Consider the following 26,777-nt stretch of genomic DNA (forward strand, 5'->3'; position numbering starts at 1 on the left):
AGGTTATTAGAAATTAGTATAAACTGTTGTAGTTCTCCTTTTCTACTTTTCCCACTTAGTATAATCCTTCCTTTGATTGTCTGACCTGTAGAGTCTCCCTTTTATTCACACCTGGTAAATTTCATGGGTAAAGTTGTATAACTTTGGAGCATTAGGTCTATACTGACTGTGGTCTATTTATACTAAGAAACAAAAAAGGGAAAAAAAAAAGCCTTACACCAATGAGTATATAACGCTCATATTGTTTATTATATCAGGTGAAAAAGAATAAGAAATGGTGTACAATACAAACACTAGAGTAGAACGTACAAAGCCAGTGTTATAGTGATTTGATGGGGACACGACTACTAAATCACACATTTTATACAAGGTGACTTATACATATATAGTATGTGTTTATACAATGTGCACTCACCAGGGTCAGACATGTGGTAATGGTGTCCAACTGGTACATACCAATATAAAATAAGGAAAATATTCTTGTATAGAGTATAATGTGACACTTAATAGTTGTATAATTGGAAATAAATCAAGCTTACATGTAGAATGGGTCTAGTGTGCATCCTCCTTGCCCCAACGCACGTTTCGCCACCTGGAGCTCAAAAATATTTCCAGAAATGTTCTGTTCCTGAACCCTGAATCTAGTAAAATATTCATGCCTTCATCATCTTGCACCTCCACTACTGCAATATCATTGTCTGTGGTCTCCCCGCTAACCCTCTTGCACTTCTCAAGTCCATCCTTATAACTGCTGCATGATGAAACCACTTCATCCATGCTGACTCCTCCAATTCACCGCTATACAAATTTCTTCATTGGTTTCCAATTTTTTTTAACTACTAACACTGACCTTAAAAGCCGTCCTTAACCGGTCTCCTTCATATATCTCTGAACTAATATCCTGATATCTTCCCACACTTAAAGAGGTGGTACACCCGTTTTCATTACTGGACACATCAATATTATGTTGAGAAACAAGGTTTCTCTCAAATACCTTGTGTTGCCAATAGTGCCTCTCAGCGGCGCTATTGCAGACCGCTCATCCCCATCGCGTGACTCCCCGGGCTCCATGACCTCTGATGTCCGGTAATATCACAGCAACTTCCCGTTGACCCGACATCACCGCAGCCGGCCCCAGTCTCTGTGAGTCAATGGGTGTTTTACTGCTCGTCACAACCCAGCATTGCTCCTGCTTGTGCACTTTGCAAGGGAACAGGGAGATGATGGGCTGTGACAAGCAGTGAAATGCCACCCACAGCCCAGTCTCTCAGAAAAACTGCGGCCTGCCTCAGTTGACGTGACATCACCACACATCAGAGGTAACAGAGGCTGGGGGTCACACGAAGGAGGTTAGTGGACCACAATAGCGCCGCTCATAGGCACTAATGGTAACACAAGGTATTTGAGAGAAACCTTGTGTCTCAATATAATATTGATGTGGCGAGTATTGAAAAGGTGTGAACCCCCTTTAGTTTCTGGACCTCACAAGACTTTATTCTCTCCCCAACTCTTGTATGTTCCCCATGCAATTACCTTCAAGACTTCTCTCGAGCATCCCACTTTCTCTGTAGTTCTGTTACCCAACAAGTCCGATTGTCTCCAACATTCAGAATCAGAACCTTCAGAAAAAAACTAAAAACCCATCACTTCAAGAAAACTACAGTCTGCAAAGACCCCCGCTGTCATTTAACCACCACTTAGCTTTTTCAAACCCCCACTCTAATATTTCCTCCCTTTTACCATGTAAGCTCAAGAGTGCAGGATCCCCTCCCCTGTATATCAGTTTTTCATTATTATTTTGTTCATTATTTTGCATGTAAGCTCTTTCCACATGTACAGCCTCATGGAATTGTGGCACCCTGGACAAGCCAGGACATCACAGGTACTGCAACAACACACCCCACACCACGGTCGGTTAGGCACATCAGTCACACACACAAATCCTTGTTGCCTCCCTCCAGGGGCTGATGTCCACACCAGGTGGGGCGGAGCCAGGTGGTTGGCCCCACCCACCGAGGAGTTCACAGTCCTGGAGGCGGGAAAGGAAGTGAGAGGAGTTGAGGAGTTGAATTTGGAGAGTTGGAGGGAGTGGCAGTGAAGCAGACTGGCCGTGTCCGGGTACGTGGCACGGGCACAAACAGCAAGGTTGGCAGACGGTGGTGACCGTCTGCAGGCAAGGCCGATTGACGCACAACCGTAAAGACTGGGGACGGGCGGTGGCCCACCGGTACCGGACCGGGGAGCGAAAAGAAGCCAGCACCATTCGGCAGGGCTTACGGACCCCGACAAGGCTTGGAGTCGCCGTTAAACCAGTCAAGTCCATCAGCGACGGGAACCTCCGGGGTTTCCGAGCAGCAAAGACCCGACTGAAGGCAACCGCTCAACCGTGAAGGGAAATACAGCTACCGCCACAGCTAGAGTTCCCAGGGTCAGAGCGTGCGGGCAAAAGGGGCTTCTCTGGCAAATACACCGCTGGGGAGCGGGTGACCAGTGGGAAGCCATCGGGGCCGAAAACACATCAAAGGTGCAGGGAGAGACAGTCACCGCCAACCTACCGGGAATGACCACTGCAGCCGTCTGTGGAACCCGTCCATCCAGCCGTTTGTTTTACCAGAGACTCCGTGTACGTTACTGGCTGAGTGAGTACCATTGTGCCGTCTGGCACCGTGCTGCCCTCCCACGACCCTGCACCTCACCAAACCCCGCCATCCACCTTCCAGTCACCATCACCGGGCCCCGGGACCACCAAACCCCCTACCCATGGAGGTGAGAGGAACATCTCAGCTGCTCCCTGTCATCGCTCCCGGGATCCCCGTCCAGAGCAGCGGTGGTGTCCCATTATCACCACAAACCGTGGGTGGCGTCACGGACTACATCCCCAAACCAAACCACCCCTTTCACTCACGGGCGAGGAGCATCTCTCGAGTCCCCGGATCCGGCCCACCGCTCGAGCCACCGAGCAGCAGCAGCAGCGCCGGACCCGAGCGTGGTGAGCGCAGAGCCCTCCCCGCCCGCGACAACTTGGCGTCACGAACAGGATCTTACCGTTCTACCGCCTGGTAGAAGTGCGCCTTGTGTCCCGCCGGAGGTGTCCGGCCGAAAATTTTCAGAAGCCGCCATCTTCGGCGCGAAAAGTTCCCTGCTCGAGCGTCTTCCCGAGCAGTGGAGGCGCGAAAGCCAAAGCTCTGCCCCTGAAGAGGAGGTACCGGAAAGAAACCAAGGGGGGACGGATGGCGTCTGGCCGCATGTAGACCGCGGCTATAAAAGCACGGACGCCAGGACTCTGCGGCCATCTTTTGGTTCCTGGAAGAGGCCGCCGCAGCAATGCACCGTCCGACCAGCAACACCGTAGCCCCCGCGCCCGGCACCGCGGCGTGGGTGGAGGTCCGGACCGTCCAGCTGAGTATCCGGCTGCAGGTCCGCGTGCAGCTCCTCTTGGAGGAGTGGGAGGCCAACATGGTGGATGTGGTGGCGGCCATACGGAGACGCGAGGTGGAGGAAGTTTTGGAAGAACGGGTAAGCAACCCACGCCCCTGTATCCCTATTGGGTCGGCCATCGCAGCTGAGGAGCCCGGTCTGCACCCGTTCGCCCTGCTGCCTCCCCCGCCGCCTGTGTTGGCTGCTGCTGCCCCGCCACTAGGCCCGCTACCACCGCAACCGGTAGCGGTACCCTGCCGATCCGCCCAAGCAGACCGACCTGCAGCTGAGGCCCGTGACCGTCCTGAACCGCTCCCATGGAAGATACTGAAGGCCGAGCCCGTCGGCGGAGATATAGAGGAGGCACATGTGACCGTGCCTGATCCCGTACCGACCCCGGCCGCCCGTCTCGTGCAGGAGGAGGCGGAGGTCAAGCGGGAGAGGACCCCTGTACCCGTCCCACACGCCTCGGCTGAGGCTGCGCCGGGTCATCGCTGTGAGGCAGCACCCCAGGCCATGACACCGCGGGACCTTCCGCCCAGAATGCCAGTAATGGGCAGCAAAAAGGAGGTCTCGCGGGGCCCGACCCACGCGCAGGGACTTGCAGCAGCCCCTTACTGGGACAGGGAGCCGACCCCGCTAGGCCAGGAGATTGCGGAGAGGGAGAAGAGGAAGGCGGAGCTGGTAGCCCGCACTATTAGAGAAAAGGAGAGCCTCCGCAGAGCCACATTCCGAGTACGGGGCCCGAGATATGAGGGACAAGTGAGGAGATTCAATGTCCGTAGAGGATACGGCTTCATCTTTGAACCGGGCTTGGAGGCCGAAGTTTTTGTGGCCCTAAGGGACGTGAATGACCACCTGCCGGAGGACCACCCGGGCCGCAATCTGCTCCCCGGTGACCTCGTCACCTATACCCGGCACTGCGGGGAGAGGGGCTGGTTTGCCCTGGACGCTAGGCTGAGAGAAGGCCAGGGGCCCCAAGCACTAGCCCAGCCCCCACCCCCGGTCGGTGGGGTGGACCTGAAGTGATGGCAGCAGTCCCCAGCCACAAGTTGTCCCCGTTGGGACCACCAGTACCGTTGATCAGTTGTATGTACGAATAAGAGTCTGAATGATAAGAAAAATAATCAGCCGAACTGTTTTCTGATTTTCACCGTGATTTAACCGGCCGTTGCCGGCAACTAGTCCCCATTGGGGCTTTCTGCACCATTTGCGTAAGAAACTGCTTACGGACAAGCCCGAGAACTTGCAGGGCAACCACAAACTAGGGGCATGTAAATAAAAATGTTGGCTTATACCGTTACCGCCTCTAGAGAGGCTGGTTTGGAGGATGGGCCTGGAGGAACTGGATGGCCCAGGTCCACCAGTACCGTAACCGGTAGCGATCCTCTGGGGGTCAGGGGTCCCCCATGGATGTGGGTCCCCTGAAAGAGACCGTACCAGCTCGGGCAATTTGGTTCTGGACTGCGGCAAGGGGTGCTGCCCACTTCTTAGGGGCAGCATCAGGGCCAGGTTGTTTGGGCGGGGGGAGAGCGGAAGCCATTTGTTTAATAAAATTGACTGCCGTTTAGTAATGTTAAAAGTATCGTGCCTCCCGTTATGGGAAGTTTACAGTAATGCTTGTGTTTGATGTTTTTATATGTTTTTACTTTTTCAGTTGTGAAAATAAAACCGGTGATGGACGGGCAGCCCGCGGACGGTCTGCATTTAACCAAGGGGGAATGTGGCGCCCTGGACAAGCCAGGACGTTACAGGTACTGAAACAACACACCCCACACCCCGGTTAGGCACATCAGTCACACACACAAATCCTTGTTGCCTCCCTCCAGGGGCTGATGTCCACACCAGGTGGGGCAGAGCCAGGCGGTTTGCCCCACCCACCGAGGAGTTCACAGTCCTGGAGGCGGGAAAGGAAGTGAGAGGAGTTGAGGAGTTGAGTTTGGAGAGTTGGAGGAAGTGGCAGTGGAGCAGACTGGCCATGTCCGGGTACGTGGCCCGGGCACAAACAGCAAGGTTGGCAGACGGTGGTGACCGTCTGCAGGCGAGGCCGATTGACGCACAACCGTAAGGACCGGGGACGGGCGGTGGCCCACCGGTACCGGACCGGGGAGCTAAGAGAAGCCAGCACCATTCGGCAGGGCTTACTGACCCCGACCAGACTTGGAGTCGCCGTTAAACCGGTCAAATCTGTCAGCGACGGGAACCTCCGGGGTTTCCCAGCAGCAAAGACCCGACTGAAGGCAACCGCTCAACCGTGAAGGGAAATACAGCTACCACCACAGCTAGAGTTCCCAGGGCCAGAGCCTGCGGGCAAAAGGGGCTCCTCTGGCAAATACACCGCTGGGGAGCCGGTCACCGGTGGGAAGCCATCGGGGCCGAAAACACATCAAAGGTGCAGGGAGAGACAGTCACCGCCAACCTACCGGGAGTGACCACCGCAGCCGTCTGTGGGACCCGTCCATCCAGCCGTTTGTTTTACCAGAGACTCTGTGTACGTTACTGGCTGAGTGAGTACTATCGTGCCGTCTGGCACCGTGCTGCCCTCACGCAACCCTGCACCTCACCAAGCCCCGCCATCCACCTTCCAGTCACCATCACCGGGCCCCGGGACCACCAAACCCCCTACCCATGGAGGGGAGAGGAACATCTCAGCTGCTCCCTGTCATCGCTCCCGGGATCCCCATCCAGAGCAGCGGTGGTGTCCCATTATCACCAAAAACCGTGGGTGGCGTCACGGACTACATCCCCAAACCAAACCACCCCTTTCACTCACGGGCGAGGAGCGCCGCTCGAGTCCCCGGATCCGGCCCACCGCTCGAGCCACCGAGCAGCAGCAGCATCGCAGGACCCGAGTGTGGTGAGCGCAGCGCCCTTCCCGCCCGCGACAGAATCATCGGTGTCCTATAAATAAATATGTATACCATCTAATGCTCTGGCTCATTCTTTTGGGGATTTTTTGGTGGCTGAAGTAAAGCATCGCTTGATACTGTGTCCTCTGCTGGAATCAAAATCTGGCAGAGTCTTGGAGTCCAAAAAGGAATATTATTTACAGACGGAATAAAAAACCCACAGCCAGAAAGGTCACCTGACGACACGCTGCTGGATGCTTATACCATAGACCAGGGGGTGATGTAGTAGTGATCGGCAGACCCTATGTGGGAGGTGAGCATATACCGTATGTACACGCTACGATATCGTTAATGTTTTGTCGTCGGGGTCAAGTTGTTAGTGACGCACATCCGGCGTCATTAACGATATTGCAGCGTGTGACACTTACCAGCGACCTTACGCAACCTCAAAAATGGTGAAAATCATTCACCATGGAGAGGTCGTCCCAAACTCAAAAATCGGTAAGGGTTGTTTATCCAGGTGGTTCATCGCTCATGCGGCAGCACACATCGCTATGTGTGACACCGCAGGAGCGAGGACCCTCTCCTTACCTGCCGCCGGCCACAATGCGGAAGGAAGGAGGTGGGCGGGATGTTACGTCTGCTCATCTCCGCCCCTCCGCTTTGATTGGCCGGCCGCTTAGTGACGTCGCTGTGATGCCGAACGTCCCTCTCCCTTGAAGGAAGGATTGTTCGGCAGTCACAGCGCCGACGCCGACCAGGTAAGTACGTGTGACGCTGCCGTAGCGATAATGTTCGCTACGGCAGCGATCACAAACAATCGCATCCGCAACGGGGGCGGGTGCTTACACGCTCGCTATCGCTACAAATTGCTAGTGATATCGCTACCGTGTAAAGCCCCCTTAACTTGTAAAATAGGGGATATCCCCTTTAAATGCAAGTACAGTGGAAAGTATTAAAGAGGTTGTCCAGGACATTTACATTGTTTGCCTATTCTTGGATAAGCATCGACTTCTGATCCGTGGGGCTGCGACACCAGCCAGTGCAGCAGATCAGCTATTCTTGATGCCAGCGGAACCTGAAAAGTGTTTAATTGCGGAGTTGTACTTTAGCTGTGACTATGGCGGAGTACTGCACTTTTGCCCCCTATTAATTCAAATAGGGGGCAGATGTGGAGAACCCAGTAACGGCCATGCTATGGTCACCGGAGCTGTGCAGCTTTGCAATGGAGCACTTCTCTCCGACACCAGGCACAGCTGGACTTCCGGGAGTTGCACCCCCACAGATCAAATATTGATAGGCCATCAATGGAAAACGTCTTGAAATTAATACTATCCAACATATTGTAAATTTTTTTACTACCCATATGTCATCTTTATCATGCAAATGATGAAATCTACCATGGCCGAGCTCTTCAGAATATTCTCTGCTGTAGTATACTTTTGCAGTATAACAGTATAATAAGTACCACATACTTTAGTAGATTTTGCATAAAGACTTGCGACCTTCACGTTAGATGTCCAGCACCTCCTTTACACTGCAGTCCCCAATATAACAAAGATAGAATAGAAGTAAAGTAATGTCACCTAAAGCTCTAACAAGATGATTAATGGATGATGTCTTTGGTTACACAAGTTTTGCCTTTTGGGAGAGTCTTGAGGATCAAGTTCTTGGATTGAAGCACAAATTCTTGGTGTTGAGTAATTGCACCTAGTAAATGGGTTAATGTACATAAAGAATTGTGTACCATTTCTTGGATGAAGCACATTTTGTATAATTATTACCATGGATTAGATCATAGTTTATAGCAGAAGCAGCAGATCCCGGTATAAGAGATACCTTCATGGCTATGATGTTCCCCAGGTCTAGGCCTCTTTGACTTTCTGGGCAATGATAAACACCACTCTGTCATGGTCTACATCGTCACAGATCATTGTTTTCTCCAGATCCTCATAATGCTTTATCTCAAACCCTTCCTCACTTATCACCTCTCTGTAGAAACTTTCATCACAGTGTAATAGGTGAAACTTTTCTTTTCCTATTTTAAAATAGGAGGAATTAATATTTGCATACATTAACAGATATCCCCCAATGTTGATTAAATTGTTGAGTTTCTTTAATTTTCTTCGGTAATCCTCGTGGTCCTTACTGATCATGTCCAGACCCCATATACTCGTGGCACAGTCAAATTTTGGCAGTGAATTCTGGTCATCTTTATTGAAGTCCCATTTTTCAATTCTCTTCATTTTTCCTCTTAGAATTTCTTCTACTTCTTCCCACCCATCGCTGTAAAATACAAATGTTTCACGACAATTCAATTACACCTGGAATCTTATGGAACAAACTCTCTTGTGAGAGCAGTGATTTGTGCAAGAGGGTAACAATGTTTTGAACTTATGAATTTAAGGCTCTATATCTCACCATCTGCTACAGCTTTGAGCGTGAAGCTACCTTCATTTTATAGATGATCATCCTGACTGTCTCATACATAAATTTGACTTTCAACTGTTCAGCACATGATTAGTTGTATTTTTGGCATGTCACTGCATTGTTACTGTTTTGCTTCTTGTGGTCGAACAATATTTTTCTTCCTCTATGCTGCAAATTACATCCTATTCTCTCATGCCCTAATAGCTCAGCGGGTTATTAGGTTGATTCCCAAGTGAACGGTAACTAGTTTGAGTAAAGGAGTAGCCATAAAGGTTTCTCAAGAAAAGAGAAACAACATCCTCCAACTCATTGATAGTGGTCTGTTGGCCAAGATCATTTCCAAACTGCATGACGTGAGCGCCATGAAAGTTGGAAGAATACGAAATGAAGACCATCCATTCATTCAAAAGCCAAGAGGAGGATGTCTAGGCAAATTATCGGAGTCAACAAATTGCTCATCACAAGGTCTATCAGTTCTGGTGCGACAAACACGGTGACTCGTATGCTTTGTAATAGTGAGATCACAGATGTCCATGCAAGCACTATGCGATGCACATTACACAAGTCTGGGATGGTGGCCCAAAAAGAGGTGAAGAAGCCTCAGTGGTCTCAGTTCGGTGCTTCCTCTCTTCCTCCCATTGCTGTCCTCCATTCCCGCCTCTGTGTGGGTGACATGTCCTACATCATCTACATGAAGGCTTCCATTGCGCTCCTGGACATGCACACTTTTCAGCAAAATACTGTCATGTGCAAGCTCGGGGAAAGGTCAAAAACCGCCCATGCCTGCATACTACAATACATTGATCTGCCCTCAGTGGAGTAGAGAGAAGTGCGTGTGCGTGTGCAGCACCCTGGGGTCAAGGGGTTAACCTTACTCGTCACCAGGCCGGTGATGCAGGCCTTCTCTGTCATCATGGGGTGGCCTTGCCTGGTTACGTGGCCCCAAGGCGTACTGGGATGGGAAGGTGGAGGGTGGTAGGAAGGATGGAGGTGGTGGAGGATGTGGTGATGGTGAGGAAAGTCTGTTTTCCTGTGCACAGGTGTAGGTCACTGTGGCCTGAAGCTGCACAGCGTCCCTTGTTGTGAATGTCATCCGAGGGGGTGATGGTTTGGAGCTCCCTCTGGTGGTCAAGACTGGGGTTGAAGCTGACTGTGACTCAACAGGTGTGGGAGTTAATTGGGAGTTTGGGAAGCCCAATTGCAGATCAGCCTGGGTTATATAGAAGAGCAGTGTCTGCTGGCTGGGGCCAGTGATAGATGTTTTTTCCTCAGTCTCTGAATTGGCTTGGAATCTTTCCTTCCATTTATCCAGCACCTGCTCCATTCCAGATAAAGTTGCAAGTTCTTTGCTTTATTGCCTGATCCATACTGAGCATGGGGGTTCCCCCTCTGAATGTCCTACTGCAAGAAAAGGGAGATTCTCCCTGTTCTACTTGATTATTTGTACTTTTGTATTTCTTGTGGTATTTTTGGGGGTATTTTGTTTCTCCCATTATTTACAAGAGTACCTGATATAGTGGGGTAGAGACCGTTTGGTCTCAGGGTTTTATATATCAGGAGATTGGTATTTTTCTGCAGGGTTTTGCACTGACCACAATCAGTTTTCTTTCTTTTTCTGTTGTATTTAGGAAGTCGGGCCTCGTCTTTGCTAATCTATATTTCCTATCTGTGTATTGTGTTTTCTTACATCACCTTTGCCTTTATATGTTGGGGGTTTGGGAGCTTGCTATTCCTTTGGGGACTACTCTGAGGCAAGATAGGTTTCCTCATTTCTATCTGTGAGGTGTAGTAAGTTTCGCCTGTGATGAGGCGTCTAGGTGTGTTAGGAACACTCCATGGCTACTTCTAGTGTGGTCTGATAGATAGGGGATTGCGGTCAGCTCAAGTTCCAACTACTCTTGTGCTTTTCTGCTGATGGGATTTTTTGTGATCATCCACGGTGACCAGATCATAACAGTCCCTCTTTCTATGTGTGTTTGTATCTTCCGTCTGACGGGTATCGCAAGCCGGTACTGAGGCTCACTCTGTAGCAGCGACCCCGGGCTCTTTCTTGCAATTTAACCTCTGGAATTCAGATGGGCCAAAAGAGGAAGAATCTTCTGCCCTTCGGCATTACTACTGGGCCACTAGCATCCAGTAGTCTGGGATGCCGGTATCCCGCTCTATGCTCTCGGTCCTGGAGAGCTGCATAGCAGCTCTCAGACAGCGACCATTCTCTTTGCTTCATACTACTGTTCTGAGGTCTGGCTTCCTGTTCCTCCCTAATCCCTCTTCTAAGTCAGTATGTCCAGAGAGGCTTACTTCAACACAAGTTATAAGCTCCCCCTACTGGTCCGGAGGAGGATGTGGTGTTGCATGTGAGTGTACATGGCAGAGATTTCCCCACTGTTTCTAAGCATGGCATTGCTCCCAGTGATGAAAACAATGCCACTGTGGCTCTCAGGACCATTGGGTTGCCACACGCTGGAGTGCAATGGAAGCCTTTGTGTGGATGACGTAGGACCCGTCATCTTCACGGTGCTGGGATGGAGGACAGCAATGAAAGAAAGATAGAAGGTGCCAGACCAAGATCAGTGATGCCCTTTAGACCCAACCACCCTGCAGTTGAGTATAATAAGCTATGATTTTTTTTCCATTCTACATAGTGGCCTGGGCTTCTATACACAGTATTCTATAATGCTGTATATATGGGCTTACTGGTGGTGGCCGACGCTTATAAGGGATAAATCTGGTGACAGGTTCCCTTTAGAATAATGTCATCAACATTGCTAAAAATGTGCAGGTTTTTTATTACAACTTTGGAAAATCATATCAAGTGCAATTTGGAAATATCGCTGCAAAAACGGTGCCATAGTTGCATTTCTTAATGTGGCTGCAGAATTTTTGTAATGAAGGCTGTAATTAAACATTTTTTGTTGCAGGTTTTAATGCAGATGACCAAACGTACTTTGAAAATACAGTCATATGAAAAAGTTTGGGCACCCCTATTAATGTTAACCTTTTTTCTTCATAACAATTTGGGTTTTTGCAACAGCTATTTCAGTTTCATATATCTAATAACTGATGAACTCAGTAATATTTCTGGATTGAAATGAGGTTTATTGTACTAACAGAAAATGTGCAATCCGCATTTAAACAAAATTTGTCCGGTGCAAAAGTATGGGCACCTCAACATAAAAGTGACATTAATATTTTGTAGATCCTCCTTTTGCAAAAATCACAGCCTCTAGTCGCTTTCTGTAGCTTTTAATGAGTTCCTGGATCCTGGATGAAGGTATATTTGACCATTCCTGTTTACAAAACAATTCCAGTTTAGTTAAGTTTGATGGTTGCCGAGCAAGAACAACATGCTTCAAATCATCCCACAGATTTTCAATGATATTCAGGTCTGGGGACTGGGATGGCCATTCCAGAACATTGTAATTGTTCCTCTGCATGAATGCCTGAGTAGATTTGGACCGGTGTTTTGGATCATTGTCTTTCTGAAATATCCATCCCCTGCGTAACTTCAACTTCGTCACTGATTCTTGTACATTATTGTCAAGAATCTGCTGATACTGAGTTGAATCCATGCGACCCTTAACTTTAACAAGATTCCCGATGCCGGCATTGGCCACACAGCCCCAAAGCATGATGGAACCTCCACCAAATTTTACTGTGGGTAGCAAGTGCTTTTCTTGGAATGCCGTGTTTTTTTGCCTCCACGCATAATGCCTTTATGTATGACCAAACAACTCAATCTTTGTTTCATCAGTCCAGATGACCTTCTTCCAAAATGTAACTGGATTGTCCAAATGTGCTTTTGCATACCTCAGGCGACTCTGTTTGTGGCGTGCTTGCAGAAACTGCTTGTTTCGCATCACTCTCCCATACAGCTTCTCCTTGTGCAAAGTGCGCTCTATTGTTGACCGATGCACATTGACACCATCTGCAGCAAGATGATGCTGCAGGTCTTTGGAGGTGGTCTGTGGATTGTCCTTGACTGTTCTCACCATTCTTCTTCTCTGCCTTTCTGATATTTTTCTTGGCCTTCCACTTCTGGGCTTAACAAGAACTTTACCTGTGTTCTTCCATTTCCTTACTATGTTCCTCACAGTGGAAACTGACAGTTTAAATCTCTGAGACAACTTTTTGTATCCTTCCCCTGAACAACTATGTTGAATAATATTTGTTTTCAGATAATATGAGAGTTGTTTTGTGGAGCCCATAATGCCACACTTCATAGGAGATTCAAATAGGAGAACAACTTGCAAGTGGCCACCTTAAATACCTTTTCTCATGATTGGATACACCTGCCTATGAAGTTCAAAGCTCAATGAGGTTACAAAACCAATTTAGTGCTTTAGCAAGGGTACCTTCACACTTTAGCGATGCAGCAGCGATCCGACCAGCGATCTGACCTGGTCAGGATCGCTGCTGCATTGCTACATGGTCGCTGGTGAGCTGTCAAACAGACAGATCTCACCAGCGACCAGTGACCAGCCCCCAGCCAGCAGCGACGTGCAAGCGACGCTGCGCTTGCACGGAGCCGGCGTCTGGAAGCTGCGGACACTGGTAACTAAGGTAAACATTGGGTATGGTTACCCGATGTTTACCTTAGTTACCAGCTCACACCGCTTAACTTAGCGTGTGCAGGGAGCAGGAGCCGGCACTGGCAGCGTGAGAGCTGCAGAGGCTGGTAACGAAGGTAAATATCGGGTAACCACCTTGGTTACCCGATGTTTACCTTGGTTACAGCTTACCGCAGGCTGTCAGACGCCGGCTCCTGCTCCCTTCACATTCAGGATTGTTGCTCTCTCGCTGTCACACACAGCGATGTGTGCTTATCAGCGGGAGAGCAACAATAAAAAAACGAACCAGCACTGTGTGTAATGAGCAGCGATCTCACAGCAGGGGCCAGATCGCTGCTCAGTGTCACACAGAGCGAGATTGCTAATGAGGTCACAAAAAACGTGACTCAGCAGCGATCTCAGTAGCGATCTCGCTGTGTGTGAAGTACCCCTTAGTCAGTAAAAAGTAGTTAGGAGTGTTCAAATCAAGAAATTGATAAGGGTGCCCATACTTTTGCACCGGTCAAATTTTGTTTAAATGCGGATTGCACATTTTCTGTTAGTACAATAAACCTCATTACAATCCAGAAATATTACTCAGTCCATCAGTTATTAGATATATGAAACTGAAATAGCTGTTGCAAAAACCCAAGTTGTTATAAAGAAAAAAGGTTAACATTAATAGGGGTGCCCAAACGTTTTCATATGACTGTAAATAGAAAACATATAGTAGGGAAAACGCACCAGTGGATGAAACAGTGAATGACTATGCAATGCATGAATTTAAATTTTCCTTTTGTGTCCAACATGAATTATGCACCAGTGACAGCTTATACAGTTGCACATGTTGGAGCTTTTTATCAGAAGTACGGATTAAACAATATTGGAGCTGCATTTCCTTTCTTCGTAGTTGCGAAACGTTTTTTGTACTTGATCTAAATGATAAATGATAGATGTTAAAGAATCCACCTTGCTCTCTCCCCCCGAGAAGCAAACCCAATATCGTGCTGAATGCTTCAAACTCCAGAACACCATCAGTAACCTAATCATCATCCATCATAAACTTGTCAAATATAAAACAACAGAGAAGGAAATTATATTTCATACTGAACCTGTTTAACTGTTTTATCTCCATAAAGATTTTTGAAGTCTGAGTCCAATCAAAAGCCTCTGGATCTTTGTTTCTCCACAGTTCAAGCTCTTTAATGGTGACCTCATTGAATTTGTAAATTGATATTTCTTCTAAGAACTCACAGACTGAAATAAGGTGCATGATAATGGGACCAATACTGATGTCTATGAGAGTTTTTCCACAAACCAAACCTGTGAAAATAAAATTCAAATATAAAATGTCACCAATTTTCTACTTTATTGTATAAAATCTCATCTATCTTAAGTAGTATATCTGTGATCAATTAATATCTTTGAATTTGTATTTCTTCATATTACCACTTTGGAGAGAAAAAAAAATTCATATTATCTGAAAACGTACAATGGTGATCAAAGTTACCTTTAAAGGTGGTGTCACACATAGTGACGCAGCAGTGATCACGACCAGCGATCTGACCTTATCAGGATCGCTGCTGCGTCGTTACATGGTCGCTGGTGAGTTGTCAAACAGGCAGATCTCACCAGCGACCAGTGACCAGCCCCCAGCTAGCAGCGACACGTGGAAGTGTAACTAAGGTAAATATTGGGTAACCAAGGAAAGCACTTCTCTTGGTTACCCGATATTTACCTTAGTTACTAGCGTCCGCCGCTCTCATGCTACCAGTGCCGGCTCCCTGTTCCCTGCACTCCTAGCCAGAGTACACATCGGGTTAATTACCCGATGTGTACTCCAGCTACGTATGCAGGGAGCAGGGAGCCAGCACTGGCAGCGTGAGAGCGGCGGACGCTAGTAACTAAGGTAAATATCGGGTAACCAAGGAAAAGGCTTCTTGGTTACCCGATGTTTACCGTGGTTACAGCTTACTGCAGGCTGCCAGACGCCGGCTCCCTGCTCCCTGCTCGCTTCAGTTTGTCGCTCTCTCGTTATCACACACAGCGATCTGTGCTTCACAGCGGGAGAGCAACGTCCAAAAAATGAAGCAGGACATTCAGCAACGACCGGCGACCTCACAGCAGGGGCCAGGTCGTTGCTGAATGTCACATACAGCGACAACGACGGGACGTCGCTGCTACGTCACAGAAAATGGTGACTTAGCAGCGACGTCGTTGTCGTCGTCGCTATGTGTGACACCACCTTTAGGCTTTGACTGTTATCAATGAAACTATAAAAGGTCTAACTATAGTGGAGCTTGTATCTAAACTGCTGCATATCAATTACAATTACACATTTTTTTCCTCATTCTTAAAGAACTAGAAAGCAGAAGTAAGACAGCACAATCGTTTTTAACAGAAATCTAAAATATCAAATGGCGTGCTTGTTTGTTACAAGTGATTGTACTGTTTTTTTTCTTATTTTCTTGTGTTACTTTTTTGTGAAAGGGGAATAATTGTTTTTTTCTTGTTAAGAAAATGCAAAAAAATCTTTAAAATCCAGACATTTAACTGTGAATGTCTATCTCACAAAGTACGCATGTTGCAAACAATCATTTTTTGCATATCTATTTTACTAGTCAAATTTTTAATCCGTAGACACCACAACAGTACAGCACTGTGTCACATAGCTACTTAAAGGGAACCTGTCAGGTCCAATATGCACCCAGAATCATGAGCAGTTCTGGGTGTATATTGCTAATCCCTACCTAACCGTCCCTGTATACACTAGCATAGATAAAGAGATCTTTAGAAAAGTATTTCTAAAGATCTTATATCGTATGCTAATGGACGAGGGGACTAGTTCCCTGGGCGTTAGTTCCCCTGGCTAGTTGGCTCCATTAGCATGTCCCAGTGGGTGTGCTAACATCCTAATGAATATGCAGCGTCAGAGGATGATCTCACTCACCTCTTTGCTGCCATCGCGCCAGACGCTGGATTTGGGCTCAGTATGTATGACCCCAGAGTTTTGGCTATACGCACTATGAAGCCATGTGTACACATCCCGGCTTCAAACTGAAGTAGTGCGCATCACCGAAACTCCGGGGTCATGCGCACTGAGCCAACTAGCCAGCGGAACTAACGTCCAAGCGGACTAGTCCCCTCGCTCATTAGCATACGATATAAGATCTTTAGAAATACGTTTTCTAAAGATCCCTTTATCTATGCTAATGTATACAGGGACCATTAGGCAGGGATTAGCAATATACACCCAGAAGCGCTAGTGGTTCTAAGTGCATATTGGACCTGACAGGTTTCGTTAACATTTCTTATTTTATAATTCTGGGAAAGACTGTTTTTGAAAAAAAAAAGGTAACAAATATGCAGACTTTAAGCTGCGCATGTCTGTTTTGCACATCTGATTTTTTTACTAATCTTATATGAAAACCTTTGTTTGTGATACCAAAACTGAGGACTGCTGCATGTTTTTGCTTATGAAACATGTAATTACAGGTTTAGCATTTCTTACTTCCATTTTGGTAAACATTAAGTAATTGGGGTTGAAAAGTTTGTCTAAAGTCATTTATAGTGTTGCACAAAATGTGTTGTAAAGGAAAAGGTGGCAAAGACAATGGGTGGGTTAGTGTTAAAGAAAAAACATACCACGGCTAGGAATGTGGAAGCCGTGAGCAGCAGAAGCTTCACCGCTGGCACCAGCCTTCCGGGCAGCAGTACTACCTACCAAAGGCCAGAATCGATTTCCTTTACCTCCAGCAAGTGCATTACTGGGGAGGAAGAGGAAGATATAGTGGAATATATGAGACATCGTTCATCTCAGTCACACCATGATGATGAAAACATACAAAAAGCAGCACCATGTAATCCCATCCAAACAATGGCAGTTAGGCAGTTAATGATCTGAAATGATGAGTGCATGCAAAATCTGGCTTAGACCCAAAAGCCCCAAACTCATGCATAGAAAAAAAGTGTATTCAGCACTCCAGTTGGCAAATAAATATTTTATTACATTTTAAAAAACAGCAGCGTTTGGACTCTAGAGGAGTCTCGAGCAGGATGATGTTCCCTCTGACAGTGACACCTTCAGTTTGAGTCGGTGTTCTGCAAAGAACAATGTTTATAACCACATATGACTAAGATAATTTTGGCCTTTTTTTTAATTTAAAAAATATGAAAAGTCCGTCATTACACTGTGTTACTAAATAAGCTGATAATTAATCCTGGTTACCATCCATTTGGACACTGTCATGACTAAGACTGTGTTGGCATTAAAGAGATTGAAGGGGGCTGGATACAGTCCTAGGCAACATGAGACTGTTATGCACATAATTTAGAGCAACTGGAATACCTACAGCTAAAACGCGTGGTAAAACCAAACCTGTCGAATTGAAATTTAAAATAACATGATCACATCCATTATATACATTTATATGTGAGATAGTTTTCTTCACCTACCTGATTTAAATGCTTTATAGAAACATCTCTGCATGTTAATCGTAGATTCCTTAAAGGTGGAATATGGAACATGTTTGGAGAAGTATTCTTCCAGGTACATCTTGGTATTGATCTCATGTGTAGGATAATACAGTACCAGGGCAGGATCCATTGTACTCATCTTCTTTGCAGATTTTCTAGAATAAAATACATTATGTTATTAGTACATGATGATAACTTCCCCATGATTAATACTCAAATTGTATAGATGGTTGCGTAGAAGTTATGAAGAATTGCAGACGAAGTAAAGCACAGTTTGGCACTCACTATAATAGATCACCAAGTGTTATTGTGACGCCCTGGACTAGCCAGGTAGTCAAAGATAGCCCCATGCACAACACCTTCCCCAAATAAGGTGTCATCAGCCACCCATTAAAACCCTGGTTACCTCCCTCTGGGTTTGATGTCCACACCATGGGGGCGGAACCTGGCTGTCGGCACGCCCCCCCAGGAGTTCACATGCCCAGAGGCAGGAAGTTCAAGAGCAGATCTGTTTAGGAGGAGGAGAGGAGTAGTTGAGAGAGGAGTCTGTCTGTGCCCTGGGTAGGAGCCCGGGCACTGTGACCAGGAGGCAGACGGTGGTGGCCATCTGCAGGAGCCGGGAAGACAGTCCTGGTGGAACCGTAGGTAGCCGGGACAGGGTAGTGGCCCGCTGGAACCGAACCGGGGAACCAGCTGGAAACCAGAGCACAAGTTGGGGGTACTCATACCCTGAAACGCGGTACCGAATCTACTGGACCCCATTAATTAACTGATTGAGGTCTGGACTTTAGGTCCTTTCCCACCCAAAGTCCCGAAAGAAGGCAACAGCCCACCGATTCTGGATAACGGCCACTGCCAAGGGCCAAACATCCACCGGGCCAGCGCCTGCAAGCAAAGGGCTCTCCCGACGTACACGCCGGGGAGCGGGACTCCCGTCGCTGAAGCGCGGTTGTCCAATCTTACAAAAAGGTGCAGGAGAAGACGGACACCACCAACCATTTGGGGACCAAAGCGACCGCCTGCGGGCACCGACTATCCACCATTTGGTTTTACCAGAGACTCCCATGTGTTTGTCCGAGTGAGTACTACTGGGCCCGTGGGCAGCGCACCGACACTGAACCACACCATCCGGGTTCCGGGGCCACCATCCCCTGCCCACAGAGGGGTTAACATCACAAGCTGCCCCCAACATCTCCCCCGGGGTGCCCGCCAACCGGCAGCGGTGGTGCCTACATTCACCACAACCCGTGGGTGGCGTCACGAACTCTAAATCTAATCCAAAAACCCCACTCGACACACCAGCCCCCTTTACAGAGCGACGTGACCCCCTGGTCTGGAGACACTTGAACCACCGACACTCAAGCCACCGAGACACGAGCCCGGATATGAGTGGCTCGGCTTCAGCCGAGCGCGTGGTGGTACATTATCTGTAGAGATGACTGAAAAGTAAATATATATACAGCGGGAATAAAAAGTATTTAGTCAGTCACCAATTATGCAAGTTCTCCCACTTAAAAAAATTAGATTTGCCTGTAATTCACATCATAGGTAGACCACAACTATGAGAGACAAAATGAGTAAACAAATGCAGAAAATCACCGCGTCTGATTTGGCAAAATGAAAAAATTATGGTGGAAAATAAGTATTTAGTCTCCTAAAAACATGCAAGATTTCTGGCTCTCACAGACCTGTAACTTCTTCTTTAAGAGGCTCCTTTGTCCTCCACTCATTACCTGTAGTAATGGCACCTGTTTGAACTTATCAGTAAAAAAGACACCTATCTACAACCTCAAACAGTCACAATCCAAACTCCACTATGGTGAAGACCAAAGAGCTGTTGAAGGACACCAGAAACAAAATAGTGCCCTGCACCTGACTGGGAAGACTGAATCTGTGATAGGCAAGCAGCTTGGTGTGATGAAATCAACTGTGGGAGCAATAATAAGAAAATGGAAGACATACAATACCATTGATAATCTCCCTCGATCTGGGGCTCCATGCAAGATCTCACCTCGTGGGATCAAAATGATCACAGAACCACACAGGGGGACCAAATGACATGCATAGAGCTGGGACCACCGTAACAAAGGCTACCATCAGTAACACATTACATTGTCAGGGACTCAGATCCTGCAGTACCAGACGTGTATCCCTGCTTAAGCCAGTACATGTCCGTGTCCATGTGAAGTTTGCTAGAGAAAATTTGGATTATCCAGAAGAGTATTGGGAGAATGTCATATGGTCTGATGAAACCAAAGTAGAATTGTTTGGTAGAAACACAACTCGTCATGTTTGGAGGAGACAGAATGCTGAGTTGCATCCAAATAACACCATACCTACTGTGAAGCATGGGGGTGGCAACATTATTCTTTGGAAGGAACATCCAGCTCTCTAGGCAAGGAAAGCCATGGTCTTTATTTTAGCATGCAGAAACAACGGATGACATGACCAGCACAGCACTACGTTTTTCAGGTGAAACAATCACCCTTGATCATGATGAAGGGTGATTGCTTCACCTGAAATGCATAGTGCTGTGCTGGTCATGTTATCCGTTGTTTCTGCATGCTAAAATAAAGACCATGGCTTTCTTCACCTGAAGAGCTGGATGTTCCTTCTTTCTTCTATTTGTAATATCGGGCTGTGGCAGCGCCTGTCCATGCTCCAGTGAGGCAAGGAGTGAGCTTGTACACAGTGAGCTGATATACTTAAATTGGATTATTCTTTGGGGCTGTTTTTCTGCAAAGGGACTAGGACGAATGATCTGTATACATGAAAGAATGAATGGGGCCATGTATCATAACATTTTCAATGCAAACCTCCTTCCATCAGCAAGGGCATTGAAGATGAAATATGTCTGGGTCTTTCTGCATGATAATGATCCCAAGCCCACTACCAGGGTAATGAAGGAGTAGCTTCATAAGAAGCATATGAAGGTCCTGGAGTGGCCTAGCCAGTCTCCAGATCTCAAACCCATAGAAAACCTTTGAAGGGAGTTGAAAGTCCATGTTGCCCAGGGACAGGCTTACAACATCACTGCTCTAGAAGAGATCTGCATGAAGGAATGGGCCAACATACTACCAACAATGTGTGTCAACCTTGTGAAGACTTACAGAAAATGTTTGACCTCTGTCATTGCCAACAAAGGATATATAACAAAATATTGAGATGAACTTTTTTTTTTTTACTACATACCTATTTCCACCATAATTTGCAAAATAAATCTTGCGAAATCAGACGCGGTGAATTTCTGGATTTGTTTTCTCATTTTGTCTATCATAGTTGTGGTCACTTATATCAATTACAGGCAATCTCATCTTCTTAAGTGGGAGAACTTGCAAGCACAATTGATGGCTGACTAAATACTTTTTTTCCCCACTGTATATACAGTGTGTGTGTGTGTGTGTGTGTGTGTGTGTGTGTGTGTGTGTGTGTGTCTTATCCGCCACTCTCGTCAGCATTCCTTGCACCTGTTTGGCTGCCTCTGGTGTGCTAATTAGATCTTCTATTTTCTATCCATTTTTGGGGTTTATCTTACATTTACTTGGCCCCACACAATGCATGGGCCATTTTTCTCAATGATGGACAATCCAGTGCATGTGGTCACTTAAGGTTCGATACACATCAATGACATGCGCTGCAATCCACCCAACAGAATGAGGCATAATTAATGAAAGAACGGCCAGAAAGGAAATAGAAGATGGGAGATAAAAGTTAGAACTGTAGAAAAAGAGATCAAATGATCTGAGCACTTTACAAAAGTGTGAAAATAATTGTTTATTAAACGATGCGGTGAATCCAGTTATGGTCTCAATTTAGACTTTCGTCAGTTCAACGTGCTGCTACATCTTACACTGCATAGATTGGTGACATTCCTGTCAGCAATGAGTACCGCTGTGACTCCTCCATGCCACCAATCTATGCAGTGTCAGATGTGGCAGCACGTTGAACTGACGAAGATCTAAATTGAGACCACAACATTTTCAACCATAACTGGATTCAACGCATTTTTTAATAAAAGCGATTATTTTCACAATTTTGTGAGTACTCAGATCATTTGATCTCTACATTACGGGATTGGAACCTACCGAAGCACCCTGCTCTACACCAGAAGTGCCACATTATACCTTATGAAGAACTGTAGAAAAAGACATGTACCATACATCCAAAAATCATCAGTTGATCTAATGTCATAGGCAAAAATTTATGTACCTAAAATGAGGTTCTTGGTTTAACATTTTGATCAGATTGTATGAAGCCACTGCCAAGTCATGGCGAAACTCTGGGTGGGTTAATAACTTGTCGCCTTGAAGATACGGCGCCACAAGCCAACCAAAGCCACAGCGACAGTGCACCAGCAGGACAGGTGACCTGGTGCCTCACAGCACCCTTGGTGCAAGGTTGAGTCCCCAAGACTCCAGGCCCCACTGACACAAAACCACCACAACAATGGCCGCCACACAGCACAAACACCATGTGAAAGGAGCTGTACACTCATCTTCCACAAACTCCCACTATGTGAAGTGACAGCAAAAAAAATGTGATCTGCCTTATTATAAAAAATCCTCCATTGGGGGTTCTGCCTGAATCATGTACTTATAATTCTTACATGGAAAACCGGTGTAAGTGCTTAGTATAGAAAGCAGGAGAATTGTGAGCTGCACCTTACTGCGATCTTTGAGAGGAAGAATAAACAAAATGACAGCAGCTCAAGAATTGGTTGTATTTATTTTTTACGCTGTTCACCCTGAGTTATAAGGGATTAGGCAGCTTCATTCCGCTGCTCAGTACAAATACAGCTATACCAGACTTACATAAATCTTTTTATGTTTTGCCGCTTTTACACAATTATAAACAATTTTATAGAAAAGAATAGCTTTTCCATCACTATATTCTGAGATCTATAGTGATGTTATTTTTCTGCTGATGGAGCCCTTTGTCGGCTTGTTTTTTTGCAGGAGAAGATGTTGTTTTCAGTGATACCATTTTTATTTACAAGTGACCTTTTTGATCGGGTTTTATTCCACTTTTCTTGGCTGAAGGCTGATGAAGCATAGATTTTTACCTCATTTTTTTTAATTTATTTTTTATGCAGCGATACCAAATATGTGTACTTTGTTTATACTTTGTTTATTTTTCCAAAAATAGATACATTTATAGGTATATTATTTTTCTTTTTTTTTTGTTCTCTATTCTGAGTTTTTTTAAATATTTGTATATTTTTTTCACTTTTTTACTTCCCTCTATATGACATTAACTTTTGTTGGTCTGATCGCTGGTATAATGCACTGAAATTTACCTGCAATCTATTACAGCGTCAATGTTAGACTGACAGAACGACTTTTAAATCATGTGTGGCACCCCTGTGGCTTCAGTCGCCACAGAGTTACTGCACCTCATACAGAGGTGTGGTATCCCATCCTGGGTAAGGAGGAGGTAATCCACCGGTATGCACACAAAACATACAACACTGATATTTAGCAGCTCACCACCAGGTCTGGGTTAGGGTTTGGTGCCATTAATGCTAGGAATAGCCGCCACTGGTGATGGCATCTTCTGCCCCCTAATCCAACCTACGCGAGGGTGGAGTGTAGCTGTAGCGCCCTGGCCTAGCCAGGTCATCACAGATAACACACAAACACCCCCACCCCTAGGACAGCAACATTAGTCAAACACAAAATCCTTGTTGCCTCCCTCCAGTGTCTGATGTCCACACCAGGTGGGGGTGGGGCCAAGGTGGTTGGCCCCACCCACCGAGGAGTTCACAGGCCTGGAGGTGGGAAAAGTGACAGTTTAGTCCAGGAGGTTGAAGTGAGAGGAGTAAACACTTTGGTGTCTGGGTTGGAGCCCAGGCACTGACAGCAAGGTTGGCAGACGGTGGTGGCCGTCTGCAGGAGTGGTGGAGCAATGCGGAACCGTAGGACCGGGGTCAGGCGACGGCCCGCCGGTACCGACCGAGGAGCGAAGTGAAGCCAGCACACACAGGCAGGGCCATCGGACCCCGACCAGACTTGGAGCCGCCGACAACAGTCAAATCCGAATGTGACTGGAACCCCAGGGGTTTCCTAACAGCAAAAGTCCCGATTGAAGGCAACCGTCCACACCGTGAGGGTATACAGCCACCGCCAATGGCTAGAGACCCAAGGGCCAGCGCCTGCGGGAAAACGGGCTCCTCCGGCACCTACACACCGGGGAGCGGACTACCATTGGGAATCAATCATAGTCAAACAAGAACACTAAGGTGCAGGGAGAGACAGCCACCATCACCTGTCCGGGGAGAGACACAGCAGCCGGCTGCGGGACTCGCCCATCCATTGGTTTACCGGAGACTTTGTGCCTCATTTGCTGAGTGAGTACATCTGTGCCATTCGGCACCGCGCTGTGCTGCCCCTGCAACCCTGCACTTCATCGTCCCCGCAGCCCCAACACCTCACCGGACCCCGGAACCACCCACCCCTACCCACGGAGGGGGAAAACAACATCCCAGCTGCTCCCCCCACCATCGCTCCTGGGATCCCCGTCACCAGCAGCGGCGGTGCCCATCTTCACCGCAACCCGTGGGTGGCGTCACGGACTAAATCCCTCAAATCAACCACCCCTTTCACTCACGGGCGAGGAGCATCTCTCGAGTCCCTGGATCCGGCCCACCGCTCGAGCCACCGAGCAGCAGCTGCAGCAGCGCCGGACCCGAGCGTTAGCGAGCGCGTTCCCTCCGCCCGCGACATAGCTAGTGGGTGCAGCCTGTGTTAGAAAGTGAGGAGTTGCAGACAGGCAATCGAGGAGTGAAGACCTGTGGTCTGGAGCTGGTGCAGCTTGACCCGGGCAATACAGAGGAAAGGTTCCTAGGGCCCACGGAAAGTGCGCCAGACACCTGTGGGACTCAATCCACAGACAACTAACTGGATTGTAGGGACACGGACGCATTCGGGGACTCGGTCCCTAGACTAAGGGAGAATAATATAGCTCCACTAGTAACACCGAAGACTAATGACACTGCATGGGCCGAAACTAACACCGCACATGAATCCGCTGGAAGGTGACCATAGACAGCCAAGGGACAGAGCTTCAAGCCACCCGACAGGGTCCACGAACATCGCCTCAGGGCACTGTGTGTGTAGGCATGGGACAGGCAGGTGAGAAGTCAGCGTGGGAAGTTGACCAGGGAAGGAACACAGCAGGGTGCACCGACCTTGACCTCTGAACTACCCAGGATTGGCTGGAGCCCATCACAGCAAAGTTCAGAACTCTGAGGGTGACATCTGACCGGTCATGTGTTGGGAAGAATACCTGAGTGAGTAAAGAACTTTGATTGCATCCCTGTGTTGCTCCATCATTGGCCCGCACCTTCAGCTCTGCATCCCAGTGTCACGAACAACTACTCCCTGCATCACTGGGGCCCAGCTCTACCTGTGCCCAGCGGACACCTCCCACAGCGGCGGCTCATAAATTGCCGCATACCAAAGGTGGCATCACGAATAACTATCACTCCCCTGTAAATACACCCCATTTGAACTGACACCGCCGGGATCACGGAACCGGGCCCTGTTGCCGTGACATCCTCCGAGCAGAACAGAGCCAGCCTGGTAACAAGTGCCCCAAGGCCCCGTTTCGGGCGTGTCACATGCTCTTTCCATGGTCTAACAGGCAATCAAATCTGGCACACCTGGAGGTCATTATTTCACTTCTGCTTGCCATGAGAATGATTGTAAGCCTACAATTATTTTGTAGGAATGCTGATCGCGTGGGAGAAGTACCCACTCCTTCTTCAAGCTTCCTAAATACTGTGATTGATATTGACAACAGCATTTAGAGGGCTAAACAGCCAGCGGTAGCATGAGCATCAGCCCTGGCAGTGACAGCTAGAACTTGGCTATCACTTAAGCTGAGCTTGTGGTCGCAATCGTGCAGGCACAACTTCCCCATCATGACATACTTTTATATCACATGTCGTTAAGGGATTAAAAAGGTTGTCTCAAGCTGTTTCATGATATACACCAAAAGAATAAACTACAGAGTAGGCCGGTAACCCTGATAATTAACCTACAAGGAAACACCTGCATCATTACCATTCCAGGTGCTTGTCAGCTTGAGTAGGAATGAAGATAAATGTAACTGAGGACAAAGTTTTTGTGCCTCAGGTCGTTCAGCTGGCTGCTTCCTCCTCCACGTCTAAGTGTGGAGAGGCGGCTAGTGTGCATGCGTGTTCCGATTTACCCCAGCCAGAGCCTAAGTCCAGTGTTTTGCCTGGTGAGCATGCTCAGCCTGATAGTGCCAATTCTGAGGCTAAGTTCTCGGTTCAGGCTACTGAGCATGCTCCCACACTTAGTGCGAAAAGCCTCTTTGCACAGGTACTTGGATATCGTGCCGTCAATTGCAGTTCAGGTGAAGGTCTGGAGTGCTGGGTTTCTTTTTATACACACCCCTTAATTAACCTATCATTTAGTGAGCACAGGTGAGGATGTAAACTAGGATTGGGTGTATTATATGACAAGGTGACAAAACTTTTGTTTTGCCAAAATCTGACCTTTCTGTGTTCATTAAATGATCAATATTTCAGCTTTGCAGCAACTTTATTTTCATAACCTAAACCAAATTTGGGAGGGTTTCAGCTTTCAAAAGAGTAATTTATAAAACCAATGGATGAATTTAAAGTCGGATTATGAGCTTTTATTTACATAACATGGATAATCGACAGAACTTCTGTCAGGGAGTGTTATGCTGGTGTCACACGGGATGATCTATCGTGCGATCGCATGAGCGATCATACCCGCCCCCGTCGTTTGTGCGTCATGGGCAATTAGTTAATTAGTTGCCCGTGGCGCACAAAGTCGTGAACCCCCGTCACACGTCCTTACTTCCCGAACGACCTCGCTGTGGAACATCCTCTTCCTGAAGGGGGAGGGACGTTCGGCGTCACAGCGACGTCACTCAGCGGCCGGCCAATAGAAGGGGGCGGAGATGAGCGGGACATAACATCCTGCCCACCTCTTTCCTTCTGCATTGCCGGCGGGACGCAGATAAGCTGTGTTTGTCATTCCCGTGGTGTCACACGGAGCGA

At 47.5% G+C, this 26,777-nt stretch overlaps 1 protein-coding gene across 1 annotated transcript in view; it reads right to left on the reverse strand.

Annotated features, from left to right (window-relative positions):
- Nucleotides 1-238: 238 nt before the first annotated feature.
- LOC142304335 (nicotinamide N-methyltransferase-like) overlaps nt 239-26,777 on the reverse strand; it is a 30,652-nt gene continuing 4,113 nt past the window's right edge. The window contains exons 2-4 of the mRNA XM_075346632.1: nt 17,702-17,877; nt 14,359-14,569; nt 239-8,552 (exon numbers count right to left, since the gene is read on the reverse strand). Coding sequence (XP_075202747.1) covers nt 8,132-8,552; nt 14,359-14,569; nt 17,702-17,861 — 792 coding nt within the window. The 5' untranslated portion in view covers nt 17,862-17,877 and the 3' untranslated portion in view covers nt 239-8,131. The remainder of the gene's footprint in view (nt 8,553-14,358; nt 14,570-17,701; nt 17,878-26,777) is intronic.

Source organism: Anomaloglossus baeobatrachus, chromosome 1 (assembly GCF_048569485.1).
Source record: "Anomaloglossus baeobatrachus isolate aAnoBae1 chromosome 1, aAnoBae1.hap1, whole genome shotgun sequence".
NCBI classification, from domain to species: domain Eukaryota; kingdom Metazoa; phylum Chordata; class Amphibia; order Anura; family Aromobatidae; genus Anomaloglossus; species Anomaloglossus baeobatrachus.